We start from the raw sequence: 23,961 nt of genomic DNA, 5'->3' as shown, positions 1-23,961 counted from the left end.
TAATTCTACCATCCAGAACGTTCCTCTCCTACTTTCCTTCTTTCAATAAACATCTGAAAGGCACTAACTACATGTCTTGTAATGGTAGCTAGGGATACAAAAGCAAGTAAGACACAGTTCTGGCGGTCAAGGAGCTCAGAGTTTAGTAGAACACAGACGGATGCATAGATAATAACCACAATGATCCCAAAGCTGTAAGACGTGTGTATGAGGTGCTAAGTGCACAGAGAATTACAAACTACCTGACTGGGTGGACCAGGTAACATTTGACTCCATTAATGTCTTAATAATCTAAAGAACCTATCAGCAATTTTTTAATGATAGACATACTGCCATTGACTTATTTCCCATTAACTTAGCCGAAGCGATGGATAAATTGTTTAAAATATATAATACCAGAATAGCACATGTAATAGATTCTATGAAACTTTGCTTAACATTGTGAATGTTAAAGGTAAATCCCATTTGTAGAACTCTGCTTGCTAGCTGGGGTTCACCTATTAACTACTATGGTGAAAGTAATTTTCTAACATTTTCAACTGATTCTCCGGATTGAACCTCATCATGGAAATAAACAAAATGCCAAAAACTATCCAGACCTATTGAGGTCAGTCACACACTCTGTATTTGCCTGCCACAATTAAAAAAAAAAAAAAACTTTGCTTTGTAATAGCAATCACTTTAGGCTACTTTTGGTGACCTTAGTCCACTTTCAAACAATTTTTCCATTAACTGGCATCAGTTCCCATGGTACTCCACCCCTCCACATCCTTCCTATGCTGGGTCACTTAAAATAACGAGCCATGAAGCATTTTTAAATTTCAGGAAATTATTTTAGAGGAAAAATCACCGGCCATCACAATTGTGGTGAAGCGAAGACCCCAGGGTAGATCTCGGAAGGTTTTCAAGTAAGAACTTTATTTGTTAGGTAAAGTAACTTCTTTACTCCCTACCAATGACTACTTACCTTAATATCAAGAAAATTTGTTTGCAGTATGTGAGGAATCTGGGGGGAAATGCTTTTTTTATCTCATATCCCTCATTATGTGATGACAAAATCTATTTTTATGAATTCCTGTCCACATAAATATGCTCACTAAGAATGCTGAACTTTTTCAAGGAGCTATTTAATGCATTAGTTACAAAGTGATTAAGCAATCATCTTAATTACATAAGATATACAAGTCTATTATAGAAAATTAGACCATATAGATAGGCATGAGGAAAACTAAGATAACCCAAAATTCCCCAAAGAGAATCAGTATGAACAATTAGAACGTATTTTCTTTCTTTCAGAATTTTTAAAGTACAAATTCATATATTTCTCTTTAAAATACTGATTGTCTATAAATACTTTTTAATAATTCATAGCCATCATTTATATTGGCAATATAATTATGCAGATATTCCATAATTTAAGTAGTCAATCTTTATAGTGGGGTATCAAAAATTGTTTCCAATTTTTCTTCATTAAAGGCAATAATAAGCATAGTACTTAAATACACATCTTTGCACACTCATTCAATTGTTTCCTTAGGACAGAAGGCTAGAAGTGGAGTTGCTGAATCAGAGCAGACATGATAAGGTCATGATTTTTATATCACAGGAAATATATAGCTCATAGATTGTTTAAAACATACATAATGAGAATAATAAGTGAATACCTGATTTAAAGTAAAATATAAAATAATAAATATATCTGTATTGGAAAAACACAAAGGAAAGTATGTATCTTTATTTAACGGTAAGAGTTTACATGTATTAAACTATAGCTTGGCTGTCAACAAAACACAAACCCTCAAACTAGAATACGCTTAGGGCTCTGTTTGCTAAACTTGTGCCCCAAGAGAAACCAACTAGGTTTATTTAAGAGACTCCTTAAAGAAAGAGCTCTGTGGGCAATAAACTTGGGTGCTATGCTATAGTCAGCACTATACAATAGAAATATAATGTGCATCTTAAATACAAGCCACACGTGTAATTTTAAATTTGCTAGTGGCCGCGTGGAAACAAAGGAAAGAGAAACAGGTGAAACTAATTTTAATAATGCATTTTATCTGACCCAGTGTATCTAAAATATCCTTTCACCATCTGATCAAATAAAAAAAGAATTATTGAGATATTTTATGTTCTTTTTTTTGGTACCGAGTCTTCAAATTCCAGAATGTGTAAGTGTAAATATGTATAGCACATCTCAATTCAGTCTAGCTACATTCTAAATGCTTAAAAGCCACATAAGACTGGTGGCTACCACAATGGATAGGCAAGCTTTTTCTGTAAAGGGCCAGATAGTAATTATTTTAGGCTTTGCAGGCCAAGAGGCAAAATCGAGGATATTGTGTAAGTACTTAAATAGCACCTTTTGCCTGGGTGGCCCATCCAGGGTGGTGAGCAGCTTTGCACCCAAGTGCCCTCAACTGGAAACATTTTCAAGCTGAACACAACTGGCCCAAAGGTGGACAGGGACACTGCTGACACTATAACCTGGATTCCAGTGAGCCCTTGTCTCCTTCTGAGTACCCAGGTCATTGCCATTTGGACAGGTGGCTAGAACAGAAGAGACTCAGCAGCTGAGATTCCTAGACAGAGATTCCACCATCCGGTGCCCTGCATTTGCCACAGAGAAGACCCCAACGTGTTGGCAACCAAAGTAGGCCAGAGGGGGAACAGGGGCCCAGGGGCGTGCCACAGCTTGGCCTCTGCGGCTCACTGTGCCAGCCTACCTTGGTTCTAGAAAAGACTATCAAGTAAGGGAGAATTAACAAGGCCATTTGCATTGCAAAGATTCTGAGAAATCCTGTCATGAAGAAACGTGCTTCACTTTGGATAACTCAGCTTTCTCCCACACTTCTCTGGTGTGAATCCATTTTAACAAGTGATAAACACCAAGGCACACAAGTGGATATTTCTCATAACACATGGCTCTCTTTGAGAGATACTGCTCTGATCTAATTTTGTAAAGCCCTGTTTGATATCAGGAAAAATTCCTCACAGTAAACCTTATTAATAATAGAATCAAATTCCTAGGTTCTTTCTCAGGCGCCCATCTTTCCTTGTTCCATTTTCCACGAACACCATGCCAGATTGCCTTTTCAACTCCCCCCTGCCTCTCCCCTCTCCACACTGGTGTCCCTCCAAGTCTCTCCACAACTTACAAGCAAATGAGTGTGGTCTGCCCCATCTGCTTTTCTGGTCTTGCCCAAATGTTACTCCCAGCTTGAACCTAAATCTCCCAGCTTAAGCCAAAGTGACCTTAGCTCTTCCTTCTTCCTACCAGTTAAACTTGGTTCCTCTGTCAAGGACCAAGGACTTCAGATATGCCTGCAATCCTCTCTGGCCACAAAACCAGAAAGGTCTTCCTCACCCCCTGATCACATACGGCTTTTAGTAAGCCTCACACATCCTCAGAGAACTCCTTCAAATACACCACCTACCCTCCCCTCTAGACAGGCACTTCCAGGATCAGGGACTAGACCTGAAACTTCATTCATAGGCCTCAGTACAGTACTGTGCAGCAAATGCTCAAAACCTGCTTAGTGAAAAAAGGAAGGAATGAAGTGCCTGGGCTCTGATGCAGGGGTATCTGGCTTGTGAGCACATTCAGGCCTCCTAAGGACACCTGAGTGAAAATATATATTCAAGCCTTCATGGGCAGAAAAGCCAACCTAACCCTTGTCCTGATTTATCATTTTACAGCACGAGTCACATCATTGTAATAATGCCCCAGTGCTAGTGAATTAATTCATGGTCAAACTTCTATTTCTCTTTATGACACACTTTATCCTTTAAGTAATTGTTCTCTGAAGACAAATTTAATATTGTAATTTTCCCATTGAAACTAGAAGCTTTGTTTTAAAAAAGCACTTTTTAGAATGAGAAAGGAACTGTCTGGGATACCTCTTACACACACACACACACACACACACACACACACACACACACAAGCTTCAGTAACAACAAATACAACTCTTGTTGTAAGAGTCTCTTTTCCATCTCAGCTGTACCACATGTACTGCTGAGAATGCCATTTAAGAGTCTAACCAGCATTTCGTAAATTTTTTCAAAGCTATCAGGAAGTACAGGTACCGTAATTTCCAAAGCAAATCATGACCTCATGATCTGAAAACCCAAATGCTTTCATGGGACCATAGAGGTAGAATATTTTAGATCAAGATTGTCCTAGAAAACTTGGAACCCATGCTATGATATCAATTTAGCCAAACAGTATGAAGAATAACAAAAACAAGTCTTAATAAAATCTAAAATAGCAGAGACTTCCCTGGCAGTCCAGTGGTTAAGACTTCGCCTTCCAGTGCAGGGGGTGTGGGTTCAATCCCTGGTCAGGGAGCTAAGATCCCACATGCCTTGCCGCCAATAAAACCAAATCATAAAATAGAAGCAATATTGTACCAAATTCAATAAAGACTTTAAAAATGGTCCACATCAAAAAATTTTTTTTAAAAATGGAAGGTTTTCACTTTGTAACTAGTGTAAGTAAATAGTGTTGGTGTATTGGGACTACAGTAACACTACTGATATATAAAAACACAGCTCCAAAACTTTAAGTAACTTTTAGACAAATGTGCAAAAGAGATTAGAAAGTATCTAGGAAACACCTGGTTGGGCTTAACTCTGATGTCATGAGCAGCAATCCTGAGAAATTTGGGAACTGGGTGCACAGGGGGTGTGGTGAGTGGACTCTCTGGAAGCATCCTACTTTGCTAGCCAACAAGACTGCCAGGTGAAAAGGCAATGGATTTTCCTCCTTTATTCAATGTGACAGAGAGTCTCCAAACAAACTTGCCTTCCAGGACCCTAAAATAATCTTCAAATAAAATGTTTCATCTAGCAACCTAAATGTCCATCAAAAGATGAATGGATAAAGAAGATGTGGTACATGTATACAATGGAATATTACTCAGCCATAAAAAAGAATGAAACAATGCCATTTGCAGCAACATGGATAGACCTAGAGTTTATCATATTAAGTGATGTAAGTCAAAGAGAGAAAGACAAATATCATATGATATCACTTATTTGTGGAATCTAAAAAACTGATACAAATGAACTTATTTACAAAACAGAAATAGACTCACATACATAGAAGACAAATTTACGGTTACCAAATGGGATAGTGGGTGGAAAGAGGGCAGATAAATTAGGAGGTTGGAATTAACATATACACACTACTATATACAAAATACGTAAATAACAATGACCTACTGTATAGCACTGGGAATTATACTCAATATCTTGTAATAACCTATAGTGGAAAAAAGTCTGAAAAAGAATATATATATATATATATATATATATATATATATATACACACACACACACACACACACACACACATATATATATAACTGAATCACTTTGCTATACACTTGAAACTAACACATTGTAAATTAACTACACCTCAATAAGAATAAATATATTAATGTTTTGTCTAAACAGCAAAACCAGAAAGCCCATTTATTTAAATTCACAGCAGTGTACAAGTTTTAAAATAAGGGACATAAGAAGATCAACGGCATTCTTTCAGAAGTTCTGTTTGGGGCCAAAATTATTCTCATTATCAAAAGCCACAGGGAGAGGCATGATGGGGGTGGGCTGGTGGGACACCAGGAATATGAGAGATGTTCTCAGTGGAAAGTATAAGAATAAGCCCAAAGAGGCAAGGCAGCTGTTAACAACATTAAAGGTAGGAAAGAATGAGTATCCTAACCAGGGAGGGTTTCATTGTTTTGTCTTGGTCTTTTTAAATCACAAAAGGTGATTAACATAATCCAATTCAAGGATGGGCTAGAATTATCCATCAAATTTGTCATTCTCTAACCACAATGGAAGAATATGAAAAATGAAGACTCATTGCCAAAAAAGTTGATAATTGTGCAGTTGTATGGAGAAGCAACATCTTGAATTTTAGTAATCAAAGATCTTATGGCTTAGTGGGGCTGCAGGAAGAGATAACAACCAAGATAAGATTAGAGTTAAGCACTTCAAAAACCAAGCACTGAATTTTCCTCTTTCTCACATGGTTATGATATTCCCTATCCTTATATTTAATTATTATCAAAAGGTCAAAGGCCCCCAGCATATGATACAATATAGACATCCATATACCTGTATGCTCTTGAAAATACACATAGAGCAGGGACTTCCCTGGTGGTCCAGTGGTTTAGAATCCATCTTGTAATGCAGGGGACGCCGGTTCAATCCCTGCTCAGGGAACTAAGATCCCACACTGCAACCACTGAGCATGTGCACTCTGGAGCCCGTGCGCCACAACTAGAGGGAAGCCCGTGCGCCGCAATGAAAGATCCTGCGTGCCACAATTAAGACCCAACACAGCCAAAAATAAATTAATTAATTTAAAAAAATTCTTTTAAAAAAACCACATAGAGCAAAGAGCACTGAAAACACAAACAAATGTCAAGTATCCTAGTCTGAAACCTCCCACTTTTCTTTGTGTCTATAATGGTATTATAAAATCAACATAAATTAGTAAAAGTTTATAGGAAAAGGATTACCACATCAACCAAATATGTATATTGATAGGAAACACATTCTAATTTCAGAAAATGTAAAACATTATAATCCAAGTATGCTTAAAATCAATGGAATACGGTAATTTTAGGCATTTCTACTTTATGCATTCAAATGGAGCTCACTTATCATGATCCTAGGCGCTCTAATCATAACAAACACTCCCTAGGAAAAGTAAATCCCACCAAAAAGCATTCATAGGTCTACAGCTTTATTTCCCCAAATTAGACTACCATATTTGGCCATATTTGTTTCTGTATTTTACTCACAGATGAGATTGCACTTCCATTCCAGAAATTTACATTTTATCTTGGGTTTTTAACCAGTTACAAAACGACCTTGAAATGCAAGTGGGGCATTTATTAGAGAAAACAGCTTTTAATTGAGGTGGGGAAGTTGGGGAAAATACCCTTAAGGTCAGAGTTAAAAGGCTGCCTATCACTTCCTGCTTTATTGTTTGTTAATTTGTTTGCATATGCCTCCACCTGCCCTGACAATTTTTTCACAAATGTCATCCTGATGTTCACTGCAGCATTACTTACTATACCAAAGCAAAACTTTATAATAGTAAAACAATCTAAAGATCCAATAGCAGGAGAATGTTTACATCTGTGTGACAAAGAATGCTGTACAGTAATTTAAAATAATGTTTTTTCTTTTTTTTTTTTTTTGTGGTACGCGGGCCTCTCACTGTTGTGGCCTCTCCCGTTGCGGAGCGCAGGCTCCGGACGCACAGGCTCAGCGGCCATGGCTCACGGGCCCAGCCGCTCCGCGGCACGTGGGATCTTCCCGGACCGGGGCACGAACCCGTATCCCCTGCATCGGCAGGCGGATTCTCAACCACTGCGCCACCAGGGAAGCCCTAAAATAATGTTTTCAAAGATATTTACTGGCAAACAAAATGTTCACAATATAATGTTCAATTAAAAAATATCAAGATCCAAAACTCTACATACATAAAATATGATCTTGATTATGCTCCACTTTAAAAATGTCTATTTATTATATTCATACACTGAAAAAAAACTCTCGAAGGAAATCCTCCAACAATTCAATACATAATTTTTTCTGAGGAATGGGATTTCAGGAAATTTTAATTTTCTTATGTTTTAGTTCTCTGAGTTTCAAATTTTACACAAAAACATTACTCCTTTTTTGAGCAAATGAATTTTATAATTCATTAATAAGTTTAATAATGTGCCTAAAAAGTTAGAAATTGTAAAGGAAACACAAGTAATATAGAGTTATTAAGAAATCAAATGGATAAAATATGTGAATACATTTTGAAAGCTAGAGTTACACACCTATATCATTATTTAATTTTTAATTAATAATAATTTAAATTTCTATTGCAACTGCATAAAAATAGAAGATTAGATATTAGTTAATGTAGAGGTCTATTTGGGTTCATGAGTTAGTGTCTGAGACACTAGCAAGACAGTTTCAAGATCATAAACCTCAGACCTTTACACTCAATTATTTACAAACAAACAAGCTCTGTTTTTTACCCCTGACCAAATGTTCAAGAAATTATATAGTGCCTTAATTATTCTCTCAAAGAACTGGAATAAGAATGCAGGTATTTTGACTGGTATCCACTTAGGCTACAATGTTGCAAGAATAACAAATCACTTCTATACATAATTCATGGAATCAGAAAATATATACTATCTATATCCATTCACTGATTTCCTTTCTTTCCCCAGTTTTATTGAGATATAACTGACAAATAACATTGTGTAAGTTTAAAATGTATGTGATGATTTGATATATTATGTATTGTGAAATGATTACCATGATAAGGCTAGCTAACAAATCCATCACTTCACAAAGTAACCACTGTGTATGTGCGGTGTGTGTGTGCACACGCGCATGGTGAGAACATTTTAGATCTATTCTCATAGTTAATTTCAAGTATACAATACTGTATCGTATAGTCACCATGGTGTACTTTATTTATTTACTTATTTATTTATTTATTGCTGTGTTGGGTCTTCGTTGCTGCAGGCAGGCTTTCTCTAGTTGCCGCGAGCAGGGGCTACTCTTCGATGCGGTGCGCGAGCTCCTCATTGCTGTGGCTTCTCTTGCTGCGGAGCATGGGCTCTAGGCACATGGGCTTCAGTAGTTGTGGCTCACGGCCTCTAGAGCACAGGCTCAGTAGTTGTGGTGCACGGGCTCAGTTGCTCCACAGCCTGTGGGATCTTCCCGGACCAGGGCTCGAACACGTGTCCCCTGCATTGGTAGGTGGACTCTTAACCACTGCACCACCAGGGAAGTCCTCATGGTGTACTTTAGATCCCCAGAAACATTACTTTTATGAATTAAAAATTGCTTTAAAAATGTTCTGTTAAATTAGGAGGTTAGGATTAACATATACACGCTACTATACATAAAACAGATAACTAACAAGGACCTACTGTACAGGACAGGGAACTCTACTCAATACTCTGTAATAACATATATGGAAAAAGAATCTGAAAAGAAAAAATATATAGTCAGTTATATATATATATATATCTGATTCACTTTGTTGTACACCTAAAATTAACACAACATTGTAAATCAACTATACACCAATAAAATTTTTTTTCAAAAGTTAGGAGGACAACCAACAAAAAACAATAATAATAAAAATTAAGGGCGTCCCTGGTGGCGCAGTGGTTGAGAGTCCGCCTGCCGAAGCAGGGGACGCAGGTTCGTGGCCCGGTCCAGGAAGATCCCACATGCCGCGGAGCAGCTGGGCCCGTGAGCCATGGCCGCTGAGCCTGCGCATCCGGAGCCTGCGCTCCGCGGCAGGAGAGGCCACGGCAGTGAGAGGCCCGCGTACCACACACACACAAAAAAAAATTAAAATGTACTGTTTACATGGCAATTTATACCAAAAGGGAGAAAAATATGTAAGTTGTGGATTTATTTATCTTTCAGTATACATTTTAAACACTCTCTGTAAAAAACTGAACTTTTTAAAGCTCAAATACCAATTTATCTACATTTTTCTTCAGAAAAAATTACCTATTAATTTCACTTTACTATATTTAATATGTATTACAGTCAGAAGGATCTATACAACAGAAAGTATCTAAATGACAAAGAAAATTTTCTTCACTGATCTATTTAGGTAATATTCTCCTGCACTTAGTAAAAGTAATCTTCCAACTATTTCTTGAGGAATTTGTCATCCACTAAATATTCTCCATAGAACTTAAGAACCTTGGGCTCACAAAGATGCCAACAAACTAGGCAGAGAAGCCATCTGGTTCTCAAAATGGATAAAATGAACAGAACACACACCTGCAGTAAGCAAACTTTCAATTAATTTGCTGTTTAAACGGCCCTCACTTAAATGAAAAAATATAATTGTAAAGAATTTAGAAGTAATATTCTCGTAGTATTTTAGTTTACAAAAAAAAAAACACTTTTCATATAGATTACCTCAATTAATTTAATATTCCCACTTTCTTTACAAGGTAGGAATTATCATGCCCATTTTCCAGATGAGGAAATGGTTAAGCCTCAGAATCCATACATTGTTAAAGGTGAATCTAGAACTTGAACTTGAGAACTTCACCTCAATGTACTGGGCATTCCGTACCGTTTAACCAGATGGCATGCCACTGCATCTTCAGCACTGTAAGACAAGGACATGGCAGGAGAACAGGAAGAAGGATGGTCTCAGCTTAAACTGGCATGCGGAAAATGAACTTGGATAATAACATTCACAGAGGAAATTACAGCTAAGGCACTAGAATCACAAGATGCTATGGTTCAACCATTTGACTGCACAATTCCAGAGACAACAGGTGAAACTTGCCAGCAAAACAAATACAAGAAGATACTTTGGCCTGGAACACAAAGACTGAGTATGTATAAATGCCTTCTCCTTTGCTCACATTGACATTGATGGCACAAGTTGCAAGTACCATTCTCAGTTGCCTCATGTTTCAGACAACAGTATTTGCTGCTCTGGGTCAGGAGAGACTACAATCCAGTTAGGCCTAGTAGCCAAAAGCAGTAGCATAAATCAAAGCACTGAGGATGTGGACTCACTTCAAAACATAAGCGATCTTATCAAGAGTCAAGAGACATAGCATAGGCAAGGTCAGAAATGGCAGGGAGGGATATGTCTTCTACATCTTCAACACTGGGCCCCTCAAGGTGCTAAGCAGACACCAAGAAGGAAGCCTGTGCTAGAAATCAGCAGCACGGGAGAAAGATAGGGATGCTTTGGAAACAGACTGACCTGTTCCCCAACACCCTACTCTCCACCACATCAGCACAGGACCAAGCATATAGAGATTATAGAGGTTACATAAACTGGTTCAAATGCTTCCCTTGGATAAATATGAGCCCATAGCTTTGCTTGTTGACATATAACATATATAACATATTGTTTCCTTGGGTGGAAGCTATAACTTACTTTATGGGCTTTATGAATGTGGCCAGATCAGACTGAGAAGTTTCCACCTAAACTGCAAATGTACCAAGGCAGAGAAGAATGAGACTGAAGACAAAAACTTTTCCCTCCTGGTTATATATTTCTAGCTCCTAGTTGAGGGCCAAGATCAACAAATGCTAAGTCACTCAACTAGGCTCTATTAATAACCAAGTTTAGTTAAATTTTTCCCTGGGAGAATTACTAAACCACTAAAGCCTCAGTATTCTTATCTGTAAAATAAAGAGGATACCGTTATCTCGGGATGGTTGTGAAGATTAAATGAGATAATATATGTAAAGTGCTTGGCTCTTTAACCCCCAAACAGCATTTAATGCTAACTCTTACAATTGTATAATACAAAACAATATTCATAAAATACTAACAAATTAGTATCCTAAATGAAATAGTCTAATTTTACTTTGTTTTACTTTCCAAGAAAAAAGGGCTAACTTATGCCTGGAGAAAGATGACTGCTTTAAATTAAACGCTCATCAACTAAGATAGATAGATAGATAGACAGATAGGTATACATACACACATAGTTAGATAGATGGTAGACAGACATCAGATGTGAGAAGACAATCTAAAAGTTTAAACTAAAACTACTATGTTAGGAATAAAATGGGACTTACACCGCGGTACCCTCAAAACATACACCTCACCACTCTGTAGTGGGATAAAGATAAACATCTGTAAAAAAATCTTATGACTACAAAATGAATTTTTTGTTTTATTTTCTTCAAAAACACCATATTCAAAGATGCTCTGAATTAAATTGACAAAATAAGGGCCAGTTGTGATTTGACTTCTTAGTATTTTATCATTACTAAATTAGAAATAATTAACAGATAAATTTCCAGAAAAAAGAAACGAGATAACTTTTCCACTGCTTTGAAAGGAGTTTCACTCATTTTTAGACTCACTATTAAAACTCATTTCTAAGTGGTAATGACCAGGTAGCTTATTAAAGACCCTCACCTACCACTCCAACACACACACACTAAGAACAATTAGAAAAGCTGCACACAACACACACACACATACATACACACACACACACACACAAAATAATCCATTTGAAAGCATCAGTGAGCTACCAAGGCAGCCAGGATCTTGTTAAGGTCTAAGGTATCTAAGGAGTAAAGACATCCTAGAGAAGGGAAGTCAACTAGTGGGCCTGACAGTCTTTGAAGTTGTTCCACTCCAGGAATTTGCCAATTTCTAAGTAGTACAGAGCCAAGAGGCTAAGACACCAGGCAGAAAGCAGCAATTAAGAGGCTGGAAATCAGCACTGAGTTTTTGGCCATCCCATGGGGCATGTAAGAGACCAAGGAGGAAGGGGTTATGTAAATACCCAGAATTCCTGACAAGACCTTGGAAAGGCTATACTTCAGAAATTAGGACAAACTGGAATAGTGTTCTCACAAACCTGAAACCTGACTTTCATCAGCTCATTCTCAGAATGGATTGGTGTAAATTACCCCCACATTAATGCCTGCAAGAAAGCAAAAGTAAATCCTCTCTGAAGGAAAACACATCATGCAGAGCCTTAAATTACCTCTGATTTTTCACACACAATGTCCACCATCAAAACAAAATTACAAGGCATGCAGGTGACCATTAGCTTACAGCTGAGTCCTTGTCAAAACTGACCCATAGAGGTCTTGTAACTCTCCAGCCTGAAATTCCCATTTTGGATGAATCAGCTCAGACCCAAGAACTAACAAGGTGGGAACAACCTTGTTTGTTCAATGGAAAAGGTATATTCAAGAATGTAGCTGGTCCGGCCCCAGAAGCATCTCAGCTTTACATTTTAAAAAGTAGCAAGTATCTCTCTGTGGAGAACTTTATCTGCTCTGCTACCTGAGGCAAAGCCACTGATTCAATAGGGTCCTTGATTCACAGGAATTCCCTAAATATCTGGGCCCGGTTCATTGATGGTTTGGCTAAGCTGAAACCCAATGGTATCCATTGGGGTGCTGTGGCTAGTCAGCCTCAGTGTCAGCTATGCAGAAGAAAAAGCAGATGTAGTTGCTCCAGTCAGAGGGTAGGGCTCAGACTTTGGGGCTGGTGCCAATGGCAGAGCTGTTTGGTCTGTCACTTGGAAAACTATAGACTGTAAGATTAAAGAGACCCTTCTTTGGAAACATGAACCTGGGAACAATCCATGTCTGCTGACTGAACTGTATGGATCAGTCATGTAGATGTCCACAGGAAGGACTGTGGAATCAAGGGCTGTGGAATCAACTGGAACCAAGCTGTGCTGCAGCCTGACTCTGTTTCTAATGCAAAAGGCTACCACTGCAGAGCAGACTTGTGACACCTGCCAAAAGTTGACCCATTTGTCTCACAATGGGAAGGCCACGTCACAAGGGGTGCAACCCCTCCCACTCCTAGTAGATTGGCTACACCAGACATTCAAAGCCCTCTCAGGACTAGCAATGCTACCTCACCACTGGTGATACTTTTTTAGGTTACTGGTTAGCTGTTTCCAGTCACACCACTGTGGCCCTTGAAACTAATCTGTATACTCAACAATGGACTGACTGTCCAACCCTTTCTCCCTCATTCCCTCCTGGCCCATATACTTTAGTAAGGCAGTTTGATCAGTGAGTGCAGGTATTCCAAGAAAGGGGTCATCCCTTCTTGGCCACTTCCTGGGTAATGATCAGGACAAAAGGGGAAGAATTATAGGGCATTATACAGATATATTTTGAAAACTGAGGATTCTGTCTTGACCAGCGCTGGGCATGATGCATTTTTATTTCCCTAACAGCACCCCCAGGCCAGCTTAGATGACACAACCTACAGGTGGCAGCAGAGCTGAAAGGGGGTGTCAGGGATTCAAGCTTAACTGTGGTTAAGTTTTATAAAAGTACCTTGTCCCTCTTGCACCTGACCCTTCCAGACGAAAGGTGTAGGTGCAAGTTGGGGATGACTGGAAACAAAGTGAAGTTAGAGCTTCTGAAATGGGACACCCAGTTTTGTGAATAACACTGCTATGAAAATTCTTTTACAAGTCTTTGGTGCATATACATCTATGCATCTCTAGAGGAAGAGCAACAACCCAACACCTGAGGAGGGAACACCTCAGACCCTAGAAGGTATGAGGGAGAAAAGAACATTATGATTTTTTTGTCTTTTTGAATTGCCCCTGGAGCCTTCCTCCAAAGGGAAAACATCCTGGTGTGGCAGTCCAAAGCTGCTGCAAGTGCATTCTGTATTACTTACTGCTGCATCTTTTGTGATGCACTTGATTGCTTTGACCACAGAGCAGAAAGGGAAGGCCCCAGCTCCTGCACCTTCTACACAAAGCACCTCCGGATGCTGTCCCCAACCCCATTCATTTCATGGGCAGAAAAATGCCACAAAGAATAAGACAGATAGTTTATATGACATTAAAGTTTTAAACTTCTCTTCATCAAATGACACCTGTAAGAAAGTAGAAAGGCAAACCAGAGTAGGAGAAAATATTTCCAATACATTTAACTGACAAAGGACTCGTGTCTTCATATATACTAGGATGAACAAGATGATGTTCAATTATTTTTGACATTCAAAAATGGCAATTCATAGAGTTTAACTTAATATTTTAAAACTCCTACAGATCAATAAGACAACTCAATTTTTTTTTAAACTGGGCAAAAGGTTGAACAAGCACTTCAAAACAGAGAACAATCAAATGGTCAAGAAATACCTGAAAAAGTGTTCAACCTAATTATCAGAGAAATGAAAATGAAAACCAAAATGAGATACTGCTACACACCCACTAGAATGCTTAAAACTAAAAAGACTGATAATACCAAGTATTAGCAAGAATGTAGAGCAACTGGAATTGTTATACACTGCTAGTGGGAACATAAATTGATATACCTATTTCGAAAAACTGTTTAGCAGTAATTACTGAAGTTGAATATAAGTCCTATGAACAAACAAATTCATTCCTGGGTATATACCAAACAGAAATGTATACATGTATGTGCACAAAATATCTGTACAAGAATTTCCATAGCCCTATTAATCTGTAATAGCTTCATTCTGGAAACAATCCAAGTGTTCCATCAACAGTAGATAAAGAATGGATAAAGAAACTGTTGTATACTCATCCAGTGGAATACTACAAAGAAACTGAAAAGGAATGAATCACAACACCCAAAGACATCGATGAATCTCACAGATATGATGTTGAGGGAAAGAAGTCTGACACAGAAGAGTACTTATTGCATGAGTCAATGACAAAGTTCAAAAACAGGGAAAAGCAATCCATGATGTTAGAAGTAAGGATGATGGCTACCCATGGGTAGGAGCATTGAAGAGGAATAGACATGAGGTTAGTTTCTGGAAGGCTGATCATGTCAATGGCTTGATCTGGATGCTGCTTACAAGAATATATTCACTTTCTGAAAATTCAGGAAGCAGCACACTTATGATTTGTGCACTTTTCTATATGTATGCTATACTTTGAAAAATATGCTTAAGTTACTGTTAAAAGAACAACATTCAAATAATTTTTAATATTAAAGTATTAAGAAAGTAAAGAGAAATTATGAACATGAACCCTTAGCAACACAGGAGGCCTATCAGGACCAGAGGACAGAAACTGTCTTACTGGAAAGATCTTATTGATAAGGTAAGGATGTACAGCTACTACTGAAGGAAAAGAAGTTGGCTTAAATGCATAAATATTAGTTGGTGAAAATAATATTTACTAGCTTGATGAATACACTGGACATGTCAATAATAATGTCTCTTACACCCACCAAACTTTCCATGAAAATCCCTCACCCACAGTCCCTGCTGTCTGACAGCCAATTTATGGACCAGTCAGAGACCAAGGGTCTTGTCTAGTCCCCAAAATGTGAACTGAGTCAATCAGATTCTCTCTCACAGAAAGACGAGCTTGAATATACTGAGTGAATAAGAGATGCTGCAGTGAGAACTGAAGCAGTAAAAGCAGAGATAAAGGGGCCATCAAGCTTTCTCCTTTAAAATGATATCAAAGAAACAAAAAGATGATGACAATTACAGTAACACACATTAAAAGAGAAACACATTACAAACTATTTCCCAGATCGTTCTTTTCAGAGCTACACCTAGTACAATCTTCAGCGCCAAACAAGAGCTATGCCAAACACCAAAAACTTCCTTATTTACAAGTGAAATAATGATGTCTGGGATTTGCTTTAAGATAGTCGAACAACTACAACAACAAAAGGCATGTGTGGAGAAAAACAGAGATAACAAGAAAGCAGAAAGCTGAAGATTGTTGAAGCTGGACAATGAATATATTGGTGTTCCCTAAACTGTTCTATTTTGTCCGTATTAAATTAAAAGTATTTTTTAAAGAGGAAGGAAGGGAAAAAACACCTAAGTGACCCTAGAAATGAAAGCAACAAGAAGAAAATCAAAAAAGAATTATGTTAGAAAGGGAGTAATAAAAACACCAGCTGACAAATGTGCTATGTATGTGCTGGGCCCTGTGTTGAGAGCTTGGCATGGACTGTTGCCTATGAGTCTCCCAACAACTGGATGATGTAGGTACTATCGTGATCCCCATCACAGGCAGGGGTCCAGGCTTAGAAAGAGAAATTGCTCATCATGTATCTGGTAAGCAGCTGAGTGGAGACTGAAACCCCCGTGGTTTAACTCCTGAACGGAACCATACACAATACCACCATCTGACCTGGAAAATGATATTCTTAAAGTTAAAAGAAAGCAAATTCATACTGGATATGAGTGGCCTCCTATTCCTATGCAACACTGACATTATCTTGTTATGACTCCTTCTGTAAAGAGTTATGATGCTCCACAGTGAGCCTTAGGCCAGGCTACTACCTCCCCATCCCCACATTTCTAACCCAGGAAACCTAGCTTTCCAGTCGTCCCTCTATTTGACAGCACTAACCCTCCTGTTTACATTAGTCACGCAAATGGCATGAGTCATAAATACAGTTCAGGAAATGAATCAAGCATTGTCTACATTAAATCAGAAAATGACAAAACAAAACATTTTAGGAACCTGAAAAGAATGCAAATATCAGTAACCAGGGTCCCTCAGATTCCTGCTGTTTCCATCATCATTGGTCTCAGCAATGTCACAATGGTAAGTATGGGAAGAGCTAATTAAAGAAATTATGGCCTACATTTAAAAAAATGAAGCACTAAAGGGTCAATAAATTTTATTTTTAAGCATAGCTTTTCTTAAAGTTGTTTTATTTGTATCTTCTCAGATCTTATGAGAATTCTATTTTTCGTTAACTTACTGTATGCTGTAACTTATACAGCCCTCCCCAACTTTCTCATGTCTTCCTTTACAGTTCAAAAAGAAAAGAAATATTATTTAAATAAACACAGATCAACTCAAACTTGGTTTTTTTTCCTGCCCTCTCCCTAAAAGTATATTTGAAGCATTTTGTATTCACTATGAGGAGTTTTAAGAAAAATGATTTGAATCTTCATTTTTCGTGAATCTTAAGTTTTTCCAGTGCTAGTAAAAAGGAAAAGTGTGAGAACATGTGCTTTCTGCATCCTTGTTCCACTTTATGATACCAATGTTTTCTCAAGTAAAAGAAAAAGGAAAACTTGCTTCTGTTTGGTTTTTTTCCCCCCAAAATAGACACACAATCATATTTGAATTCCTTGGGCAAAAATGGTAAAATATACCCTTTGGTGGAGCCAAAATAATGTATTTCTAACTTCACAATCAGCTAATATTTGAAAATTACACCAACTGAAATATAATGAATAATTCTGGAATAATGGTTAATTTTTAGAATAATGGCCAAATATCATACAGTAACCAAACATTTACCATAGTGCTATATTGATACCTAACAAATATCGTTTCTAGTTTTGTTTCAATATTAACTAAGATTTTACTATACATAGTCTTGAATTAAGATAAACTAATTTCAGAGAGGAATTTATACCGTGATTAACTTAAAATAATTAGTCCTGTAAAATAAAGCACCCCAAATTGTACACCGATTGGATTTACAACTCATGTCTTGAAATACATGTCTTAATGATACAAATAAAAACCTATAAACTCCAACATATATAACAAATGTTTAATATTTAATGATGGAAGATAAACTCAATAAACATACACACAACATACACACACATATCCCTTTCTTATAGGACACATAAACAGGCATAAAACATAAAGCTACTTTAAAATTGTGAAATTAGGATTTCAGACCTGAGTGGATCCATATTATTTGTCAATATGGTTTATTTCATTACAAAATAATCTTAAATACTAGCTTTTTCTATTCTACAAAATTAAAATTATACTGACACAGCATGCATATTTATTGAAAAATATGAACAAGGTCAACTAAAAAGTATAATCTGCATTAAACAAACAGCAATACCAACAACTGTTTTAACAAACTACTAATATTTGCTTGCTAAAACCAGAAACATTTGCTTATTATACATACTTTAGGACTTATCATCCAATGAAAGAAAAATATATCAATTTTTTAATTCCTGAAAGTAATTTTAATTCCTGAAAGTAAAAAATTTGTTATCACACTATGATATGGTGGAATGGTTTTCCACCATTCAGTAGTGCATTTAGCGCTCACTTATTAAAACCCACAGAAAAATACTTGTCCCAATAAAAATTCATTTTTATGTACATCTGTCACATCAAAGATGGATTTTTCTATGTAGAATTCTTAACGATAAGTACAATAATATAAATAGTAAGGTTTAGTGTAGTCAAGATAAAAAGAACTATATTTTTCTAATCCATAGGTTATTTTTCTTCATTTAAATCTAAATTGGAAGAATGATTACAAAGTTCAAGTGATAAATCATTTCTTTCCTAAATTACATTTTAAAACGTTTTACAAGACTTAACAAATACTTTTATTCCATTTTCCCTTTATTTGTTCAATAAGCAAACACTGAAAAGGAAACACTGAGTTTGTTACTATACTTCAATTAAACAACATGAACTGGAACAAAAACCCATGATCTACACTCCCCACCCTCTACAAAGATTTCAGGGCTTGCATGCAGCTCCGCCTAATTTGATAAAATGATTAAAATCTTCTGCTGGTGGACAAGTGTAGAAGGCTAAAATGACTGGCTAGAAATGAGGTGACAGGGGAAATCACATAACCCTTAATCCCTTTAAAATTAAATCAACATGTTTAATTCAGCACTAATATGACAAGTATCTGCTACTTTAAACCTCCAGAACTAAGGAGATATTCCACCCCCCACCACCCACCTCCACCCCCACTGAAACAACTGAAATCAGGCTGAATAAACCACTTAACATTCCCAGGAAAATAAGAGTAAAGATGGCTTTGTTCCTGTATGCCTCTCCTGCTAGCAGGCAAGACAGATACAACCACTTAAACAGATCAGGCTAATTGGGATGTGTATTTTCACCCTCAGAGCAAATATTTTTAAAGACTCCTTACTGAAGTAAACGAATGCCATGTAAACTGTTTAAACATAAACCTCATTTTTCTTTGAAAATGTAATGGTCTGCAATTGTATTCCTCAAGAATCGAACCTGTCCTGTAAATGGTTTTTAAGGGGAAATAAGAATAAACAAAACAGTGATTCACATATTACAACCCCAGCCCCTATTCCACCCAAATTTGAGATTTCTTGAACCTCAGTGGATTTAATAGTCTCCTTAGTAAGGCACTCTTCAAGATTATTCAATCTTCATACCTAGAGTTGGACTTTGGTCATCTCCTAAAACTCTTTAAGCCTCAGTCCTATCATAGGTAAAAATGAAAGAACATTACCAGTCTCCAAGAGCTGAAGTGAGGTTCAAGTTAGATTCAATAATGGAAGATAACACTGAGCTTGGCACATAGAAAGTACTTACTACATGCAAATTCCCTTCCTCCTTAAACACCTTCACCTGGAACAAAAGGTAAGTTTTTCATTTTCCATAAAAGGAGCTCTTTTAGAAAGAAGTACCATCAACACACATTTTCGAGAAAATGAACATCACTTAAAATTTTCCGTAACTGAACACATTTTGATTATATCACCATAACTATCCCTAAGAAATAGCTGCTATAGAAGGTTGATAAGAGAGCCTTGCAATCTCCCAAGGACCTACCAAAGTGAAATCTTGGGATACTATTGAGAAAATGGAGCAATGCAAATATTCCTTCAATCTATGCACATTTGGAAAGTGAAAAATACCTTTCTTTTTTCTTCTTAATTGGAAACAGTTTAAGATAAAATGGTCAAAGAAAGGAAGGAAGGAGGGAGGGAGGAAGGGAGGAGGAGAGGGAGAGAGGGAGTTAAGATGGAAGGAAAGAAGAAAAAAGGAAAAAACCTTAATTTTCTTTTGTCAACCAACTTACTTTGAATTATTATTTAAAAGAAGTAAACCAATGAATGTTTTCTTCTTATAAATTACCATAGTTAATTAGAATTTTTAAATTATTTGAAGAAGTAGAATTTAAACTGGCAAGAATGATTAGAGGCATTTTATAGCAATAATTACATCAACTGTCACTATCATTACAATGTGTCGCCCTCCAATGTGAATGATAAGAACGTCTTTGTCTCAAGCAGTCATGTTTCTATAGTTTTGCACATCTGCTGCCTGGAGTTATCAGAATATCCACTTCAATCACCTGCTTGGCCTTAACTACTCAGATGCAGTGTTTATTACAGAGACTGATAATCTTTAAATCTTGTGAAATTGTCTTTCACATCCTGTGCACAGCAAAAAGCTCACACTCTCTGTTATAATCTTAGAAATAGGAGATGTCATTATTGGAAGATAACTCAGAAATCATCCTAGCCAAACTCTTAATTTTTATTAACACATCTGAAAACAGATTTCATTAATAGAAAAAAAAGAGGAAATGTTAAGAGATTTGCCTTTAAGAAGTCACACAGAAATGGTGGAGGAAGCCCATTCTGCCTCCTTAAGTCCCGTTTCAAGCCCTAACCTTCAAGTATGTTTATGGGGTTGATGGAGACATATATGTGGAAAGTTCCAGAAGCATACTTGGAGAAGTAGATCTTGACAGGATCCCTGCTCAGCGCCTCACATCCACCCCCTACCTCGCCAGCTTCACAGGTCCACCATGTCTAGGTGCCTGAGATGAAGTGAGCACATTAGTAATACAAATTACCTGAAAGAGAACCACCTGCATAAACTGTAGATTTAAGGTAAACTTTTGTTTGTTTGTTTCTTATCTTCACAGTTTCTTCTTCATTCTTTAAACACAGACAGACAGTGTTACACAAAAAATATCAGTCTGCTAAGCCAACCCAAGCCACAGAAGCATGTCTAACACAAGACAAACTGACAGATTTCCCAATCCAACACCTAATCCATTTTGGAGTGCTTCCTTCTCTACATCTCAGTTTTACTACAAACACCAAAGGTTCTAATTTCTAACCTCGAAGAGATGTATAAATGATTGAGAAATACTCATAACTTGTATGATGATAAACAGAGAAAAAAATTCTTAATCAGGGGACCTTTTTAGGACTTCCATTAGAAAGTGGCATGAGAGTCAAACTATTTGGAGGTTACATTTCTTTATTCAGTATGGTTTAAAGAAAATGGTCCTGAAGATGAGAGTCTGGATATTCTCCAAGTAGAAAAATCTTGGTTTTCATATGTTAACAGGTCAGACGACCATGTTAAGGTGCAACAGGTAAAAACTCCCCACTCCCAGCTCATAACAAAAGTGGCTATCTCCTGATATTATTATAAACACAAAGAGAAAAAATTATTTGTAATTGAGTCAATGATGTATCTTCAGAATAATTTCAAGTACCCTATTTTAGTATAGACATAATAACACTTTAAAAACCTACTGGTTTTTGCTCCCATGGGCCTTGGAACACATGCCTTAAAAAAAACAAACAACAAAAAAAACCCTCACCAATGGAAAAGAAAAAAGATAATAGATCCTGAAAAAAGTCTCTACCTATTTCCTCAAAACCCCTCCTCCTGCTCTCAGTTTAATTTCTAAAATGCCTGACTTGAAACGTAAACTTATATTTCCAGTATCTATATATACAAAACTGGAAATAAGTTTTTCAAAGAACTCTCAACATGCTCTCAAAAACCAAAGGGAATATTTTTAAATTTTCGGATGTATAAGTGTTATACCAAGTTTAATCAGTTAAGTCTGAATGATTTATAGTGAAACCAAAGTGAAAAAAATCAAACTTCTGGTTGATCTAGTTTTAGCTCCTCTTAATTTTACACATTGTTTTATGAGCCCCCAGGGGTTATGTAGGCATCTTACTCATCTTTCCATCGCTAGCACCTCTCACAGCCGCCCTCCGGGATTTTCAGTAGAAGCTGGCCTGACTTACATGGAAAATTAAGCTGCTGAAAATTTTTATGCAACAACGAAGACCATCAGCCTCTTCTTTTTAGGTGGAGATTTAGAAGCAAAGTGAGAACGTTTGGGAGCATAAAATTAGTCTGCTTTAACTTTAATAAGAAATGGTGATTGAAAAAAATACAAATTTCGCACTTGCAGGAATGGGAGGCGGGGGGCGGGAGTTACTAAATCTGGAGGGCTTTTTCCTCCCTAAGTGCAAAACATAGCCAAACTACTAAAATTATGACCCAGAATAAAAAGGTCACATTCATTTTCAAAGCATTCATTTAAAAGTATACAGAAGCATTCTTTAAAAATGCCCGCATATTTACACATAGCAGGAATGTGGCTACCAAATATTATTCCTGAGGGAAACGGATACACATTTACCCTCATAATTAGACACAGCAGGCCAAATGTTAAAGTAAACTGACATAAACCACAAAGACAGATTTAAAGTGACCAACAGAAAGTCCCCGTCCGTCCTGGGAGCCCCGCTTGTTCCCTGCACAGCCATTGATCAAACAACTGCAGGCAAAGAAACCTACACTCACTAGCCAGGTGACGGAGAAACCAAACTTTTCCAAATAAGTTAGTTCCGTCTTGCCAATCTAAATCCAACAGGTGTCAACACACGTCGCCACACTAAGTCCTTCCGAACAAGGTGCAGAGAAGCAATGTAAGGTTGGCCAGGAAGCTGCAATGACCCAACAGCTTTCAGGGTCTCGGAAAATATAAAGCCGAGCCCCTATTCCAACGGATCACGAGGAGATGGAGGACAAGGCGGGGATGGAGATGGGGAGGGGGAGGAGGGGAGCGGTCCTGCCACAGACGCCGCAGGGGAATCTCGAAATCTCGGAGGGTGGTCCCAGTGTCGGATCGGGCCCCCGACTCTGGGCTTAGAAGAACTGGGTATTGCCGCGGCCGCAGGCAGGGAGACGGGGAGGGGATGGCGCGTGGTACCTGCTTATCCAGAGCGTCCCGGGCGCCGCCCGGCCCGGCCCCGGCCCTGGGCGGCGCGAGTGCCCGCTCACAGCTGCAGCCCTCCAGGAGGTACATGCCCGCCGGGCGGCAGCTCTGCTCGCCCTCAAAGTAGAAGAGCACATTCTGGTAGAGGGCGAACCACTTTTCGTGCCAGCGGCTCGCCTCGGTTGCCTTCTTGCTCAGGAAGCCGCGCTTGGTGCCCTCTTTGCGGGCTAGGAAGGCCAGGTACAGGGCGTGCCCCTCGTTGTAGCGCACGCTCTTCTGCATGGTGAGGGCGCCGGGGGCTCACCGCTGCCTCGCGGCCATCTCCCGCCGGCTCGTCCGAAGGCGCGCCCGCTCGGCTCCCGACGGCGGAGGACTCCCCCTTTCCGGGCGCCGCGCACAGGGCTCGCCGTCGGCCTTCCGGGCGCGGCGCGGCGCGGGTCCGAGGGGCGCCGGGCTGTGGCCGGGGCACGTTGTCTTCCGCCACCGCCGCCCTCCCGGCCGAGCGAAGCCCCCGGAGCCCCCGACGCCCGCGTGGAGAGTGGCGCCGCGAGGGCGGGCGGGCGGCCGGCCGTTGCTTTGCCCAAAGTTGCGGGAGCCCGAGCCCCCGCGGCGGTCTGGGGCGGCGCGAAGCGCTGCAGCCTGTGGAGGACTGTCCTCGGG

The 23,961-nt window shown here is 38.5% G+C and overlaps 1 protein-coding gene across 7 annotated transcripts in view; it reads right to left on the bottom strand.

The window, feature by feature from the left end:
* The window catches only part of RASGRF2 (Ras protein specific guanine nucleotide releasing factor 2), a 244,035-nt gene extending 220,354 nt beyond the window's left edge, over positions 1 to 23,681 (bottom strand). For 6 of the 7 annotated variants that reach the window (XM_059060646.2, XM_059060648.2, XM_067031237.1 and 3 more), the window contains exon 1: positions 23,296 to 23,668. In XM_059060646.2, the coding sequence (XP_058916629.1) occupies positions 23,296 to 23,583 (288 nt within the window). In that variant the 5' untranslated portion in view covers positions 23,584 to 23,668. Of the gene's footprint in view, positions 1 to 23,295 lie in introns of all 7 variants that reach the window. The other variant, XM_059060647.2, reaches the window with a different exon arrangement.
* Between the last annotated feature and the right edge of the window lie 280 nt (positions 23,682 to 23,961).

This window comes from Kogia breviceps, chromosome 4 (assembly GCF_026419965.1).
Source record: "Kogia breviceps isolate mKogBre1 chromosome 4, mKogBre1 haplotype 1, whole genome shotgun sequence".
Lineage (NCBI taxonomy): Eukaryota > Metazoa > Chordata > Mammalia > Artiodactyla > Physeteridae > Kogia > Kogia breviceps.
The sequence above is the reverse complement of the archived record's forward strand: the minus strand, read 5'-3'. Positions and strand labels throughout refer to the sequence as shown.